The sequence below is a fragment of the Pleurodeles waltl genome, chromosome 9 (assembly GCF_031143425.1).
Source record: "Pleurodeles waltl isolate 20211129_DDA chromosome 9, aPleWal1.hap1.20221129, whole genome shotgun sequence".
NCBI lineage: Eukaryota > Metazoa > Chordata > Amphibia > Caudata > Salamandridae > Pleurodeles > Pleurodeles waltl.
The window spans coordinates 437,926,674-437,945,097 of NC_090448.1; the positions used below are offsets into that span (position 1 = coordinate 437,926,674).

The 18,424-nt window shown below is 43.1% G+C and overlaps 1 protein-coding gene across 1 annotated transcript in view; it reads right to left on the reverse strand.

The window, feature by feature from the left end:
• Nucleotides 1–18,424, reverse strand: part of LOC138259483 (cytochrome P450 2F2-like) — an 883,779-nt gene that overhangs the window by 392,259 nt on the left and 473,096 nt on the right. Inside the window, exon 5 of the mRNA XM_069207253.1 lies at nucleotides 1,146–1,306. Coding sequence (XP_069063354.1) covers nucleotides 1,146–1,306 — 161 coding nt within the window. The remainder of the gene's footprint in view (nucleotides 1–1,145; nucleotides 1,307–18,424) is intronic.

Consider the following 18,424-nt stretch of genomic DNA (forward strand, 5'->3'; position numbering starts at 1 on the left):
GCACTATTTCACTCAGGCTGCAATGGCAGTCCTGAACAAGTGTTTGTATGAGCTCCTTATGGGTGGCAAAAGAAATGCTGCAGCCCATAAGGATCTCCTGGAACCCCAATGCCCTGGGTACCAAGGTACCATATACTAGGGACTTATAACGGGGATCCAGTATGCCAATTTGGAGTGGAATACTGGGTTACTAGTATGTAAGTACAAATTTGGAATCAGAGAGAGCATAGGCACTGGAGGTCTGGTTAGCAGGACTCTAGTGACACAGTCAAGCATACTGACAAAACAGTACAACATACTGACATGTAGGCCACAAACTCTGAGCACTGGGGTCCTGACTAGCAGGATCCCAGTGAGACAGTAAAAACACACTGACAAACACTGACAAACAGGCCAAAAGTGGGGGTAACCATGCTAGAAAGAGGCTACTTTCTCACAACCTGTATAACCAGCACATAGTTATGATGATATTTCCAGTTTAAATATTTTGCTGTGTGCCTGCATGACACCCATCACTTCAACTGCTCAACTCCTGCTCACTACACCATCTGTCCATGCTCCTGTGACAGGTCCACCCTGGTTGTCTCACTGTCTCTAGAATTGCATGCTCCCAAGTTGATTTCAGTCACTGTTCCATCCCGATTCCCAGCCGCTAGCACTATATTACCATTTGTAGTCTCTTTCAGATACTGTCCTCTCTTCCTCTCCTTCATCACCCCCTTGAAGTCCCTTTCTTCACCAGGCAGTTGACTCAGTAGATCAGTTGACAAAAAAGCTGTCATGGCTAACAAATAGTATTATTAACCCACATGAGGTCTTCTACCATTAACTTAATGGCTATGTTATTAACACCAAAATCAAAGATACTCATTTCTGTTGCAGGAATAAAAGGTGGTTTTGGCCCTCACCATATTCCCCATGTCTGCAGCTGCTCAATTGGGTGATTTTGTTTCTTAATGTTAATCCCACTTAATATGTTGGGTGTAGTACTCCACCTAACCACGTAGGCACACTGACCGAATCGACCACTTGCTGTTACTTACAGCCCCTAAGCTTTGACACATTCTCATAAGACAACATTTTATGAACTCCTATTACTTTCAATTCCAAGTGCGTCCTTTCTCAAGGATTGTAAAAGGGCTCACCGTGCCGCAGGTGCTGCTCATGGCCTGAAACGTGTCTTGAACACAATGGACTAGCTTCTCAAATTCTTTATCTTCATAGTCGAACCGACTCCCAAACAGGGTGGAGCTGATGATGTTGGACAGAGAGCGACTCATGCAGAATTCGGGGTCAACAGGGGCACCTAGAGACAGCACAAGGACAATCACAAGCAAGAGTTAAAAAGTAACACACAAGGTCATAAGTCCTGTTAGAAACGTTTTTCATCAGGGATGTGTTTTTGTTGAAAAGATTATATATTTACCATGATACAAACAACACGTCTCTATCTACTGACTCAAGATGTATCACACTCTTCATCGCCTTTTTCATGTTACTGCTATTTTTTCACGTTTGCTATATTTTTAATCAGTTCTCACTTTTATTTGGTGTTTTATTGGAGGTTTTTTGGCTGACGTGATAATTAGATGTTATTGAGCATTTTAATGCTGTACTTTAACTATTGTAGTAGCACACACGAAAACGTATTTTGTACTGCATGCATAAAGAAACATGCTTTTGCACATAACAACGTAAAAGTAAATGGTACAGAATTCCCCTGTTAATTTTTTCCACATCACATGGGCAAAATCAAAGTATGAACTCACCCTTTTTCTTTTTAAATATTTTTATGACAATTTTACATTTAAAATTCAAATCTCTATTACTTGAGAGAAAGTAAGGTAACTACAAGAAAACAATATGTAAATCAGTCTGGGACTGAATTAGAGTTTGGCGGATGGGTTTCTCTGTCACAAATGTGAGGGATATGCTGTTCACTGTATTACAATGTTCATAGGACATAATGGAATTGTTATATGTGGATGGGATATCCGTCACATTTGTGTCAAAGTAACTCCATCCGCCAAACCCTAAATCAGGCCCTTAGGGCATCATTTTGACTTTAACGGTCAGAATGATCTGACCGCCAAAGATGCGGGGAGGAGGCTGCTGTCATACCAGCGGCATCCCCCCAGTCATATTACAATGCTTCCACCAGGCTGACTGGTGGAAACATCGTATTATGACGTTTCTGCCAGTCAGACTGGCGGAAACAGTGCCATGGCATTGGCCTTGGCTCCCTTAAGGAAGCTGAGGCCCATGCCATGGCACAACAGTACCCTCAGGTACAACGCAGACAGTGAGCATTCCAAGGGTGCTGGCACATGGCCAGTGCAGGGGCTCTCCCTGTGGCCCCCAGCACTGACTTTCCACCAGCCTTTTCATTGCGGGGACCCTGGCATTAAAAGTCTGGCCAAAAGAGGACTCATGATCAGCATGATAGGAGCTGAACTCAGCGCCTCCACGGCTGACCACGACTCTGACTGCCACCACCCGGCTGGGATCCATGATCCTGGTCGGGTGGCAGTCCCCTGGCGGTCCGACCTCCAGGGTTGTAATCTGGCTGTCGGACTGCCAGAACTGCGGAGGTCAGAACGCCACCGCAGGTTTGGAGGTGCTTGGACCACCAAACTTGTAATTTGACCATTAGTCCTTTTGAACGTCCTTCATTTAGATGCACTATAAAATATATATCACCGAAATGCATTCCAGAAGACATACTGGATTTATCTATTCAGCAAAAGTGAGGTTTCCCCTTGTATGTCAATGCGTATAACAGACCTGGTCCTTCTAATCAATTCAGGTGCTGAATGCTTTGGTCTCAGACTACATAACATCGCATTTTATTTTTGTTGTCGGGGATTTAAATGTGTCACTTGAGCTGAACTCTGCATTTTCCGGGATTACGCAGCTAGAAGATGTATCATGGAATATTCCTCCTTTTCTTCTTCGAAGAAACAGTCCAAATCTAGCAGTAGGGTTTTGCAGGTCATAGATTTCATGATAATGTACGGCCTTTGCCCAGGCAATGGGTGTTTTCCTTCAGACTCTCCTGCAAAACCCACGGTCTTTAGAGGGTTATACAGTAGTATATTAGACTATTTGGTCATTGAAGTGAGGATATGGTACACTATCCAAGATATCTGTGTAGGAAATCAGTACAACAGAGACCATGCCCCAATTTTAGTCATATTTGATGGGCTTATTCCTAAAAGAACAGACACCCGAAATAGCAATTTAACTATTCCCTCTCTAGTAGTTTCTTCTAATAAGCGTGCCCTGAAATGGGATCGTTTTAAAAGTTCAAGAAAACTGTGGGGGAAAATGTCTGATTTAGTATCAAACCATCAATTAGCAGATGGTTTTTGTTCATATCCCCCCAATGAGGTTATGACCTTGCACATGTGTCTTTTTTCTACTCTGAAGGATCTTTTCTATAGAACTGTCAGAGAAAATAAGCAGTCAGTAGCTGCACCCCATCATAGGTGGTTCAGTAAAGCATGCAGGGAGTCTAAGTGCAGTTTGATAAAAGCAATTAAATCTAAAGACAGACATCTGATAACTAGTGCTAGGCGTGAGTATGCATTTGTATTAAAGACCTGTAAAAATAATTGGGAAGAAGAGTCATGGCAGGATTTGCTGACAGCAGCTAAGGAGAAGCACCTGAATCGTTTTTGGTTCTTGGTGGCTTCCAATGGGCGAAATGAAAATTCTAGACCTGATTGTTGTATTTCGCCGGAAAATTGGGTAGCTCATTTTACTAAATTGTATGACGTTGAAACCAATAGTAACACTGTAATTGGATTTGATCCCTCTTCCACCGATAGCCTGACACCGTTTACATTGAACGAAACTAGGATGGCCATTAAGGCCCAAAAACCAGGAAAAGCCCACGGGTTAGACGGTATACCTGCTGATTTATTTAAATCTGACCTTGATAGGTGGGGCTTTTATGTTAATAATGTATCAAATGCTGTTTTAGCTAGTGGAAACTATCCCCGCTCCTGGAAGGGAGCAATTATTGTACCTATTTATAAAAAGGGGAATAGGGCCGCCCCTGTGAATTACAGACCAATTAGCCTCCTGGATAACCTTCAAAAAATATTATGCTATCAGGTTTTGATGAGGGTCAAAGAATGGCTAGAAGAGACTCAAGTGCTTAGTGATCTCCAAGCAGGTTTTAGACAACAAATCAGTAAATTCGACCAGATATTTAGGTTCCTTACGATTAAATGGAAAGTTGTGGACCTGGATGCAGGGAACCTTTTCGTGGCCTTTGTGGATCTTAAATCTGGGTTTGACCTGGTCCTGTGCTGCTAATTGTGGGAGGTATTGGACAGAGTCGGCTTCTCGAGTCCCCTATTAAATTTAAATAAAAGTCTATATACTGAGAGTTTTGCTCAAATTCGATGGGGATTGAACGGGGAGGTAACAAGCGAGATCCCGATTAAAAGAGGAGTGAGGCAGGGATGTGTGCTGGCCCCCACACTTTTTTCTTAATGTTTATCAATGCATGTATCCCTTATTTATTGGACTGTGAAAATGATGCACCAAAATTAGGTGGGACAAAGATTCAATGTCTGCTATTTGCGGATGATACTTTGTTATTATCCCAAACTGCCCCTGGCCTTGCCAATTTATTAGTGAAGTTTATGTGCTTTTGCAAGGACCACGGCCTTGAAGTTCATACCTTAAAAACCAAATATATGATTTTTGGTGTCAAAAAACATAAAATAAGGAAGACGATCCTACTGGATGGGGAAGTATTAGAGAGAGTCACTGATTTTGATTATTTGGGAGTTAGATTAGAGGACACGCACAAATGGCAGGCCCATTTATCAAAGGCATATATGAGACTGAAACAGAACTCGGGGGCCTTTTGAGATTTGCCAACAGATCTCCCAGATTCGCAATCTCCCCCGCAATAGAAATATACAAAGTACAAGCTAGAGGGGTGGCTCTGTATGGAGCAGAGCTTTGGGGCATGGCAATCTGAGGGACTTAGGGCCAGATGTATCAAACAAATTTGCATTCACAAACGGTGCAAATCGCAAAATTTGGCCGTTTGCAAATGCAAAAACGTGGTCTGCGATGCCTGAAAGGCATTCGCAGACCAAAAATAAGGAATCACAAAAATAGCGATTTTTAGCGTTGCAACCTGGTTTTTCGTGTCGGATTTGGCGTCTCGCAATTTGTGACATGAAATACCGAATCGCAATTAGCGATTCGGTATTTCAAATCACAAGTTGCGAGACGCAAAATGTGACTCGCAAAACCAAGTCGCAATTCGATGCATCAAAAAATCGCAAATTGTGATTTTTCGCAGAATGGCCTTTTGCACATGCAAAATACCACTAAGTGAAACCAGGTGGTAACCAGGTGCAACTTATATAAACAGGCCCAGAATGCCTCAGACCCTTTTCCACAATGGCTGCACTCTACGTCATGGCGAGGAGAATGAGGACCTTGGTAGGTTTGAGGAGATGGAGGAGGAGACAGAAGCGCATTTTCAGAGTGCGCATTACCCTTTTTGACCAGACTGAGGAGGAGATATATGAGAAGTACAGGTTGAGCTCAGCCATGATACTGGACCTGATAGCTGAGCTACAACCCATATTGCGGCGCACAACACATAGGACTAATAGCATACCCACCCATGTGCAGGTATTATGCTCCCTCCACCTACTCGCCTCAGGGAGCTATCAAGGGGTCATAGCAGCAGCTGGAGGAGTATCACAGAGTGCCCTCTCTAGATTTTTCAATGCATTTATCAACGCCATGCTGAGTAGGATACACCAGTACCTCAGATTCCCCCACACCCCACAGGAAATACTGCATACAAAAATAGATTTCTACCAGATAGCACAGTTCTCCCACATCCTAGGTGCCATAGATGGGACACATGTTGCAATCTGTCCACCATCGGCCACAGAGTATGTGTACCGCAACCGTAAATACCAACATTCAATGAATATGCAGGTGATATGCAATGCCTCCTACATCATAACTTATCTTGTGGCCAGGTACCCAGGGAGCACATATGATTCATACATCTTTTGCCACAGCGGGATTCACACAAGACTGCTAGCTGGGGAGTTTGGTGAAGGATATCTACAAGGTATTGTCCCTCTGTACACTGGTGCATTGATGCCGTTGTGACGTCAGATGGCTCACTTACTCTTTATAACCTCTGTTCCTTCCAGAAGACAGTGCCTACGCAGTGCGCACCCACATGATGACGCCCTACTTCAATCCTACAACACCAGCAGAGCGGAGATACAATGCAGCACACAGGGCAACCTGCAATGTGGTGGAGCGCACCTTTGGGCTGCTTAAGAGTCGCTTCCGGTGCATCCACAAAAGTGGAGGTGCCCTACAGTACAGCCTGGAGACGACATGTAGAATAGTGGCCACTTGTGTGATCTTGCACAATATAGCTACCACCAGGGGCATACCTGTGGAAATATCTGATTCAGACTCTGATGAGGATGATGATCCCATACCCCCCTACAGCCAGCAGACAGGGCCAGTGCAGCAGAGGGCAGGCAAAGGCATGTTGACATCAGGCACAACCATTTCAGATGTAAGTAATGACAACACAACTTCACTGACATGTGTACTTGTAGTTAGAATATTTATTACCTTAATGTCAGGTAACATAAGTTTTACTAGCAGAAAAAATAAAAATAATATGTGTCTTAAAAATAAGCAGATAACAGTATCTCACTATTGAACCATAGTTTACTGTATTACACAATGAGCAAACAGTCCCCTGTGGCCATTACAGTCACTTTCTATGGCCACGCAAGCCACTTGAGTGCACAGTGGCCTCAATGGCACCTATGTTATCGGCCTCAGTGACAGTGCTGTGCCTGGCACTGCGACGCCTAGCATCAGTGGTGGGCACTGCTACGCTGCTGAGGCTAGATGTGTCCTCAGTCTCCCCTAGTCCCAGTTCACTGGGTGTAGAGGAGCAGTTACCCAGCATAATGTCCAGTACATTAGTGATCTGAACCAGTCCCTGTGCCATATCCCTACTGCTGTGCACTGCCTCCACCTGTGTGGCCACAGCACGCCACAATATGAGGGCTGTTGAAGTAGCAAGGCGATTGACCGAGCGACAGAATCCACCAAACATGCACATAAAATGCCTCTCCTGCCTGCGGTGGCTGACTCGGTCGTGCTGCAGCTCTGTGCACAGTTCCCTCACTGCAATTGTCAGCTCCCTGGTGTTCTCAGAAGCTTGAATCTGTCCCTCATGCAGTTTTGTGATGTTGGAATTAAGGCACTCCAACTGCCGATGCAGCCCCCCCATGTTGGCATTGTGTGCCTGCATCTGCCTTTGTATTGTTGATATTTTCCTGTTTTGCAGGCGCTGCTGTTTCAACATAGCGGATTCCAGGCCACTAAAGACTGATGGCCCCTCTCCTGCTTCCATGTACTGTGCGCCTGCATACTGAGTCCTTTTGCGGGGTGTTGAGATACGCTGGGGCTGGGACTCCTGCATAACAGTGGATCTGCCATCTGGTGAAGGCGTGTGACCGTCATCTCGCATGTCGTCAGAGTCCTGGCTCATTCGGGTAGCGGTACAGCCCTAGCTCTGCGTCTGATAGGCACAATATTCAGTGACTCACTGGTGTTTGAGTCTGATTCAGGGTGGGTTTCAGTATCCCCCACAACGGCACTTGCAGATGCTGCTGGGCCTGGGTAACCTGCAACGACAATGTGCAGCATGTCAGTTATGGATGTATCACCAAAGGTTACACAATGGTAATAAATGTACTGTTACATCATATCAATATGTAGTGGGTGTCGTGTTCTTCTGGGTGTTGATCTGCCTCGTTACATTCTATGTGCTACTTTCAGCTCTGGGTTGTGGACTACCGCTCCCATAAGGCATTGTTGCGCAACTTCTAAGATGTGGAATGGACTACTTCTCACAATGCTTTGCACTACTTGATAATTCCTAAGGGGCATTTGTACATATACATATGGGGTTACATTTCAATAGTGCACTTACCTTTACTGGTGCTTGGTGTGCCAGATGTGTCAATGTCAGTGACCCCACTGACAGCTTCTGGGAGGAGTGTCGACTCCACCAGGTCTTCCATCGGTGTGCAGGGTATCTCGGTGGATGGTCCACCTCCTGTGCTTCTTGCCTCCTGGTACCGTCATGCCACCCTCTCCTTGGCACGGGAATGCAGGTCGTGCCACCTCTTTTTGATCTCCTCCAGTGAGTGCTGCGCAACTCCCACAGCGCAGATTTGTGTTTGAATGTCTGCCCAGAGTCTGCGCTTCTCACTCTCAGGGACCTGGAGTGAGCTCTTTCCAAACAGACGGTCATGGCTCCTCACCACCTCCTCAGTGAGTACCTCCAGTCCCTGCTCACTAAACTTGAGTATCCTTTTCCTCTCTCCCTTCTCTTTTCCCTGTGCAGAGGTGTCCATGGTGATGTGCAGTCCTGCCTTGTTCACAGTCTTGCTCCCTGTGTGCTGGGCTGTGTCTCTCTCAGTGCTCCTTTGGGTGTGGCACCTGCAAACTGCCTGGGATGACTCACTCCCTGCTTGTGATGTCATCAGGCTCTGCCAGGTGTGCGTTCTCGCAATTTTCAATTTTCAATTACCGAATCGCAAATTGCGTTCTCGCAAATTGCGATTCAGTATTTGGGCCTCGCAAACCACAAATAGCGATTTTTAAGAAATCGCTAATTCCGAATCGCAAATATGTTACATAGCATATTGCTACTCGGAAATAGCGATTTCCTAAAAATCTCTATTTGCGATTCGCAGAGGGCTTTCTTGATACATCTGGCCCATTGAGCTTGCTGAAAATTCATTCATAAAAGTTTTGCTAAAAATACCTACTAGTTCCCCCACTTTGCCTATTCGGATGAACCTAAATCTAGATTCCATCGCCCATGTAGCCGCTTTAAGACCAATATCATATTGGATTAGGATTCGGTCCATGGATATTTTCAGCCCATATAGAACATGGCTGAATGCCCTGCTGGGTACACACGTAACAAGAAAAATCCCATGGTGTAATCATGTTGAAAACAGTTTGACCAAACTAGGGTTGGGCCTGTTTTGGACAGATCCTCATCGCTTCCCAAAAAATGCGCCACAAGTTGTTAAGGATGCATATTGGCTAAACCTAAAAATAGGAAAGTTAGTTGAGGTGCCATCGTTCAGCTTGACAGGTTTATATCAGTCAAATCTCATTATGAATTTGAAAATTACATGGATCTGATTTTATCTCCTCGAGCACGTGCACTTTACATCAGGTTTAGGCTGGGATCATTACCACAACGCACTTTTACTTGCAGGTGGTCCCAACAAGAAAACCAACAAATTCTATGCCCAATGGGCTGTGGGTCATCTGAATGTATTGCTCATGTGTTATTCCATTGTCCTGCATATGCTAAACAGCGGTCTCGATGGATTATACCTCTTTGCAGATCCATGGGCATTAACAACCGGCTCCCAACTCTTAGGATCTGCAAAACGAGTACCCATGGCATTGTGGTATGTGCTCTGGCTAGATTTCTAGATGCAATTTGGCACACAAGAGCAAAACGGTTAGGGGCAGCTTGCAATGTGTTACACTAAAGGAAGTCTAAGTCTATAGACAAAATTGGATACGTTGTTTTTATAAGGAATATTTGATTTTAATCCTAAAAGATGCTATATTGTGCTTTTTATTCTGTATTTTAAGCTTGTTGGGTCAAGGCTTTCATAGTTTTGTTCTCTTATATTGATGATCTTTTATAATTCCGGATTATGTTTAGAATTTTGTATTTCGCTTTTTAATTGTTCATTTTCAAGCATTTTCCTGTCAGAGTGTTTTATACTATTGCTTTTTTATACTTCCTATATTTGTATCATATGATGAGCTTTTATTGTATTTTTTTTTTTTACCGAAATAAAGCTTAATGAATGAATGGCATTCCAGATTAATTATTTCAAAACTGCATTGCACCTACAGAATGCCCAGAACAGTTTTATTGTCCAGAAATCGATTGTACTTTAAGGAAACTATTTTGGGTCTATCAGTTAATTTAATAGAGCATTTTTTATTTTCACAAACTAATAATTTTAGGTTTGATAATAATAAGATGCTGTACAGCATCACACACCATGTAAATCCTACACTTAGTCATATATATATTTTTTTTAAAAGATAAAATCCTATCTCCATAGATGGTAATCTTGCTGAACATACATACTTCATTTGTACCATACATTCATCTCACAGTTTCTAGCCTGAGAATCCAATATAATTGCAGGGAACTGATGCATTACTTACTGTCTAACTAACACATAAATTACCCTATTAAAAAAGAAGTGAATCTACCCCCATAGAAGCATGCCTGCACCTGGGTGCACACCTACTACTTTCGGGTATTCACATATATTTCCCAAAGTTCATCTATAAAACTGCACCTTGGTGCAGGTTTCTGTCGCTGTTTGTTATAAATTTATGCAACATTTTCCAAAAGCTCCTATTTCAAGGTGAAGATTTAAGCACAGAGAAAACGGAGTCCCCTGCACAAACACACTTTTTTCTCTGTGGGGAAAACATTTGTCCCCTTAGAAATAGACTTTCTACTACACCCCAAGCAAATTCTGGGGGTGACCTGTTGTCCTTTGCAAATGGGAAGCAGGGTTACTTCATGTCTTAGCTGGCATAACTTTTCAAAAATTACCAGAATGAGAAAGGGTCACATTTCCATTTGTGAATGCACACAAGCATAAATATAACTTGCCCCGCCGCAGATTCCAGACATCATCAATGATATAATATGTGTAGTTATAAATAGTGCAACATAGCACAATTTTTTGATCTGCATGAATGTTTTTCTTTCTTACTAAGTGGGCGAACAGCACCATTCTGCATATGTTATACAGAAGGCGAGTGAATTTGCTCTCTTGAGAAGTTTCTATGAGGCCACCATACTAAGTATCCAATTCTTCTTTTCTCAACTCTTCTTTCAGACATGCTATGACCTACCTCTATGGTTATATCAATTCATTCTTCAGTAGCAATAGCTGTAGCTGGAATTTGGGACACAAAAACCTTTCTATTCCTCATTTAAACCCCTATAGAAAATTGCAGCTCATTTAGGCTATAATACCAATTTTTTTATTGTGTAATATTTCTTTCTTCCCTTCTTTTAAGTTTGAGAACTCATTATAAACACTTTGGGCCTGAATCAGAGTTTGGCGGAGGGGGTTACTCCATCACAAACATGACAGATATCACTTCTGCCATATTACGATACCATTATCGCCCATGGAGATCATAATGCGCATGCAAGATATCCGTCACGTTTGTGATGGAGTAACCTGTCTGCCAGACTCTATACCAGGCCCTATGTGTTAAAATGTGTCACTAAAAAAATCTTTTAGGTTCTTCCTTGAATTTTTCTACATCATATAATAGTGGATTATTTTCTTCCCGCAGAACCATAGACCAAGAACCTGCTTCATCTGATCTGTTAAGTAGGATAACATAAAAACAACCTTTGGCTCAAGGGATGGAAAAACAACGGGATTATATTAAAAATGCAGGCAACATTGATTAATAAATATCCCCAATTTCTGTGGGTTTCTTCAATATCTGCAGCCGTAGGTGTCTGCAAAAGCATCCCTATTTATGGTATTTCTCTGTTAACAGCAACTTGAACTTATGGACTGATTTAGATCTTGGTGGTAATGGTCCTGCCATTGGTTTTCTGGCTGAAAACCTGTCCAGTGCCATGACAGTCTGGCTGCTCTACTTGAATTTTAGCGGGAGCATAGGTGATAGACCGTTGGTGGCCCACCGTCATCACCAAGAATCTCCACCTGCATGGACAGCCCCATGGGCAAAAGTGGCTGGCAGTGGGACTCCTTCCCTCTTTGCCACTGAACCAATATTGATGTGTATACCTGTTGAGGCAATTGTGATAGCTAAACCTCAACACCTCATCTTGGCAAATTGGGAGGTATAAAAGGACAAATCCTATCTATTTTCACTTTTCCCATTTTCTGCCACCATGGGCCCAATAGCACAAGTCCTGTCCTTGTTGCTGCTCCTGGGCCAAGAAGAAAATCAACACCGTCATCACCAAAACGGGAGGTTATGTCACTGTCATCCTCTGAATTGTCGCTGTACATTAGCACTAGACTTGAGCTTGTTTAAAAATGTTTGCAAACAACACTATAATGATGCACAATGTATATGTGTGTAATGTCTTACTTAGAAAACTGCAACATAACACACCTCGAAGATATTAGTAGCACCTACCTATGTGGTACTAAATACCATCCAAGTGAGCTAGCATCTAGGTATTCTGATCAATAAGCCCCTTGATGGCATTCAATAGTGTGGTCTTGCCTACAGCGATAGTCTGCAAAAGATCAACAGCCTCCTGATTGAGCACAGCCTGGAAGATAGGGGTGGAGGGGAGGTGCCTGCAGCAAAGGTGATGCCACCCCTTTTAGAGGATTGATAACAGCCATCTGGGGGGGAGCAAGGGGGACGGTAGAGTTTCAAACGTGGGTGGCAGACAACGATGAAGGTGGAATAATCACACTAGAGTCAGCCACCGCTAGGGACTGGTCGTCTGTGGAGGCCTTCGAAGAAGATGACGAGTTGAATGTGACCTTCACGCCAGTCCACTCACCCTCTGTGGCATTGTGTCCCTCGGTGTCAGTGGTGTCTGCACCAGGACCACAGTGGCCAACTTACTCCCCGCCAATGGGGCTGCCATCACCTTTGTCTTGCTCAGATGATGCTGTAAAGACAGATACAACAGTCTGACGAAATCTGCGTTAAAATATTTGAACATGAACTTTGCTTACAAAACATTTGCCAAGTCTACATATTAAACTAGCTTCAAGATACTCAAACTTGGCTCCTTAATCATCAGTATCTCATGCCTGCAAGGAAGAATTCCACAAACCATTTGCTCAGTCTAGAAATTCCCCATGGTAGCTCCCATACCACATATGCCTTCTGTCTATTATGCACTTTTATTTCTCTGCATGACAAATGGCTTTGACAGAATTAGTAAATACCTACTCACATCTGTTATGGAGCATCACACCTGACCCAATCCTCAAATGGGGTGTGTTTGGTACAATTGTCCCTCATAAGAAGAAGAAATTACAGGTACCCCTTTTTTCACATGCTGCCATGTGTTTTCTCTAAACAGTACTTGGCTTGTGATGAGGAATCTAGTGGAGAACCTTAGCACAAAAACACATTCAAAACACAACATCAGACACTGTCTGAAAAACATACACGTCCAGAAATCCTTGTCTGCGTTGGATGTGTGTCAATCGTCATGTTCATGTCAAACAATATTGCTGTAAATTGAAATGTTAAACAACAAGATTAGCTACATACAATAACACACCCCTTGATGCTGCTGTTGGGCCCTCAGCCTCCCATCAAACTCCGGGTAAGCCACCACAAGGATGCCGGCCAATAGGGGAGTCAAGCTGCAGCACAAGCGCTTGCCTCGTTGGGAGGCCTGGCTAATCTGGACTTCTGCTAACTTCCTGGTCCAGCAATGGAGGTCATCCCACTCTTCCTGCAATGCAGGCTGCACCACTTAAAGACCCCCAGGGCTGCCATGTGTCAATGAGAGCACGGTTTTGGGTGATATATGAAAAAATGTGTGTAGCAATGGAACATACTTGTAAGGATGATTAACAGCCTGTGCCATTTAGACTTGAAGAACAGGTGATACCTTTCCCCATATGTGGCACCATCACATGCTTAAAAAAAAGATAGTTCAATTCCAAAATGTGGCCTGTACATTCACTTGACAGAACAGCATCAGACAACTCCATAACTTTGAAGATTCTACTTGAGATTTAGATTTCTACCATTTCGAACTGGCCTGTATGTTTCGACTGAAAACTAGTGGTACAGTGCCTACTACCCACTGGGAGGGGTCTGCATTTTGTCTCATTAAACCTGGAGTTAGGAGCAACATGCACTAACACCTCAGCTAATTCTTTCAGATGACTTTTCATTTAATGTACAGACATTTCTAACACCCTCAAACAACACCCTGTACACAGCTAAGTCATTCAGCTCACTGCCCTCCAATCACAACACTTCAGTCATGAACATAATGGGACCAAATAGCCTGTGAGCAAAGAGACAACAAGTTATTTTGGCAAACATTTCCCACTCAAACATGTACCTGTTCCGCTGGGATGTACAGCTGGCTGTAAAGGGACAGGAAATTTGTGGCGAGCGCCCTAGCTCCTCAGGGGAGAAGCCACAGGCCCTGTCACCTGCTTTGCCTGCCATCTAGGCTCCCAGAGGTCAGTAAAAGCAGCAAAAAATGAGGAGGTCCTGTTAGCTGCAATGTTAGGAGGCAAGTGAGCTTTTTTTCAATACGCTGCATACAAGTACATGGCAGACGTGATCCGAGATGACCTCAGCCATTGGCTTTCATGCATAGTCATCACACACGTTAGCATATGACAGGGTCCGTTGCGGGCTGTTCCACCTACTACGCTATCAACTTCCGACGGCGTCATTTGTGTAGCCAATGTCCTGACGGCAAGGTCAGGAAGCCGCCATTTTAGGGAGTTAAGTTATTTATTTTGAAATTGTTCGTGCGTCACCAGCACTCAAAATGGAGGCTACTGTCTATACAAATGTCAGATATCAACTACACCATTTTTGGCAAGATATGAAACATTAAAAAGTGAACTGTGTTTGTGTTTGACATCGATAGTGCCACGGGGAAGTAATACCTCCATTGATGGTATTTTGGGAGAAAAAAATGATGTGCGAATAATACATTTCAAATGTAGTATTTGCACATAATAAAAGGAATGACATGTAAAAAAGTGATTTTTTAAGTAAAAGATTTTTGGACAATAATGTCTATACATGACACAAAGAGATGCCTAATGTTGCCCAGACTCAAGATGTGTGCTGATTATCAAAGTATGGTGTGACCATTCAAGCTGACATTTTCTTTTCCATACATGCAGATATTTGAACCCAGGCATGGGTAGGAGATGGCGGCTTCAGGTCTTCAGGACTTTTCCAGATCTTGCCACCATGGAGGAAAGGGATGTTATTAAGAAGTTTTGTTTAAATAGGCAAACTAACCTGGATTTGTGTCACCAGCTGGAGCCTTATCTCTTACCTCACTATAGGAATACAATGGCAAAAACACCAATAGTGAAACTCATGGCAGTACTTCATTTTGTGGCCACTGGCACTTTTTATTACACTGGGGCAGTATTGAGAGGCATGTCCCAATCAAACTTTAGTGGTGTGCTACAAGAAGTCCTTTCTTCAATGCTGAGACACATCAACAGCTACATCCAGTAGGATTTGGCCACTGTGAAGAGAGAATTTTATGATTTGAGTGGACTACCATATGTTGTTGGAACAATATATGGCATGCATATTGCCTTAGTGACACCATGCGCAAGGGAACAGGTCTACCACAATCAGAGGAACTTCCATTCCATCAATGTGCAAGTTGTCTGCTTAACAGATTTGTACATCTCAAGTGTGTGCCCCCACTTTCCTGGGTCAATACATGATTCCTTTATATTATGGCACAGCATCATACCCCTGCAAATGTCACAACTTGGACCAGAGACAGCCTGGCTTGTTGGTAAATACCATATGGCTTGAGGATCATTTGCTTTCATCCTAGCTTAAGAAGGTCCAGTGGCTGATGTGATATTAATCTATTGATTTATTGCTTCCATGTAGGAGACTCATCTCATCCTAACAACCATGGTTGTTAGCACCGCTAGGGATCCAACAATGCCAGGAGAAGTCCACTTCAATGAGGCCCATGGAAGAAAATGGAGGCCAGTGAAATGGGCTTCTGGGCTCCTCAAGGCCAGGTTTCGAGGCCTGGACAAGACCAGTGGAGCCTTCCTCTTCTCACCGAATAAGGTGAGCCAAATCACAGTTTCCTGCTGCATGCTGCACAACATCGCCCTGTGATGGAATATCCCAATCATCACAGAGGATGGAGAACGTGAAGAGTCACTAGGTAAGGATGTTGAAATGCCCAATGAAGATGACAGTGGTGAAGAGGAAGGAATGGACTTACTTTAAGAAATCATTGACCACTTCTTCACCTGAGTTTAAGTGTACCTTTACATATTGTAACATCTGTATCATCCAATGTCAGGACAATTTGTACCATACTGAATATGACAATCTGTGATGCTAATGTAGTAGTAATTGTCATTCCAGGAAAGCTTTACACAAAGATATTTATTGTTCAAAGTTTCCATACATTGATGCTGTGTTTCTGAAAATAGATTTTCTTTGCGTGTGCTAGGTACATGTCCTCCTGCCTTATCAATTAAGTGAAATGTCTTCTGTAAGATCATTAATCTTTTCTTGTTATTCTGTTTTAGGGCCCTTCACCATGTCATCTTCATTTGGGCATTTTGAAGTTGTGACAATTACAATCATATGTTGCTTTTGGAAAGTACAAAGGGAACATGGGTTGATCCTGGGACAGACATCAAATTTGGATGTAAAGACATTGTACAGAGACAACATGCACAGTGATTGTATGTAAGTTCTTCAGATTGTAGCAAACCTGTTTTTTGTTGGATGTTGGCACCAAGGCAATATGTGCTGCTTAACTTGCCCTCACAACATGGATATGTCAAGCCATGGCATATTGATTGCCCTTCCCATTGGCTAAATCTTCACTTTGTGTTCAGTGTAGGAAGCTGTTGATGTGTCTCCTCACCGCTGAAATAACTGTTTGTAGCACACCACTGAAAGTTGATTGTGTCATTTCACCAGATACGAATCAATGATAGTATGGGTATTTAATTTGATTTTATTAAATTTCTCTTTCTTCCATTGTGCAAAGGTTGAGAGGTGTCAACCTCTAAATGGCACATACTATTTTGGTTATGCATTGCTTGTGAGAATCAGCTCACAATTGGTCACAACTTGTTACATAGAAATGTATGACACCAATACATTGTGATTTTTATTTTCTTCTGCTTGCATGAAATGGGAAACAGATTACCTATTTGTCATACTAATATGTCTTTGGAACTTATTGGTCAATATGTTTCACAAAATGATGGTCAAAGTAAGAGTTGAAAAAGGAAATACCACAATAAATTCTACAACAGTCTTTAACTGTGTAATTTATATTAGATTTGATGGACAAATGAACAAACACATATTTCAAAATAAAACCAAGGAATAGGAAAAAAGAATCACAGTGGATGAAAGTATCATAGTAGAAGCAAAATGGTTTGGAGTCTAATGTACAAAATACTGCTGTCTTCAAAAAAAGTAAATGTGTCCTGAAATAGCCGGGGAGTGAATGGTAGGCACATGCTGGAGGACATTAGGTTCTGCATCTCTTGGAGGTGGTAGTAGAGGTTTTACCATCCTCTCCTGGTGATCCAGATGAATGCCACCTCTTGGGGAAAGAGTTCACAGGTGCAGGTACTTGGGTGGGTAGACCTGTTGTGGCAGGGCCTCCCTTTATGGCTGATGTTGGAGTATTCTGTCCTGATGTTGAGGGACCACAAACAGGACTTAATGGTATAAGAATAGCCCTGCACATATGTGGTAGATATCATACCTCACCCCAGTCAAGGAGTAAAAACTGGAGTTCAGTTCTCCATCTGTACATTGTGCTTCCTCTGCACCTGCTTGGTGTCCTGGAATTCTGTTACTACCTAGCCCATCATGTCTCTGGACTGTTGGAGTGCCCCCAAGACACGGTCAATGGTGGTCTAGGTGACAGTGACACCAGTGGCTTCACTATGCTGACCGACAGATTCCCTCTCACAACCCCTATCTCCTCTACCCTGTGACCTTGAGGCACTGTGCCCCATTCCACCGGGTCCTGGCACAACAAGAGGTGGTGGTGGTAGTTGCTTAACAGTAGTTCGGACTGATGGTACAAGATGGGAGTTGTTTTTCTCTGGACACAGGAAGCGGAGGTATCCATAGCCATAGGTTGTCATAGCAGCTGGGGTGGGAAGTGTAGTTGTGGGCTGAGTGTGCCTCACTGGTGCTGTCTGTGCAGGCAGACCAGATTGGCCAGCCATGTCCTCATCATCCACACTTAAAGCAGTGGTGTCCTCACTGAAGGCTTGAACCTGGGCAGGAGTGGAGGTGTCTTTTGTTGCAGATGGTGTTCCTCGGGCCCTGGGTAATGGACCTAATATGAATTACAAACAAAATGACATTAAAGGACTTTATTGTTCCTCAAGTGTGTCTTCTGCTACAAATGAAGCAACTTAAAAAAATTAATTAAATGATCAATGGAACGTTTAGGCCTTTGTGTGATTTTTCACTTTTTGCAAACGCAGGTTAATTTACACAGATGCAAACTTCAGTAACAATGATGGAGAGATGTCCTGAAATGCAAAATGCAGAATAGACAGTG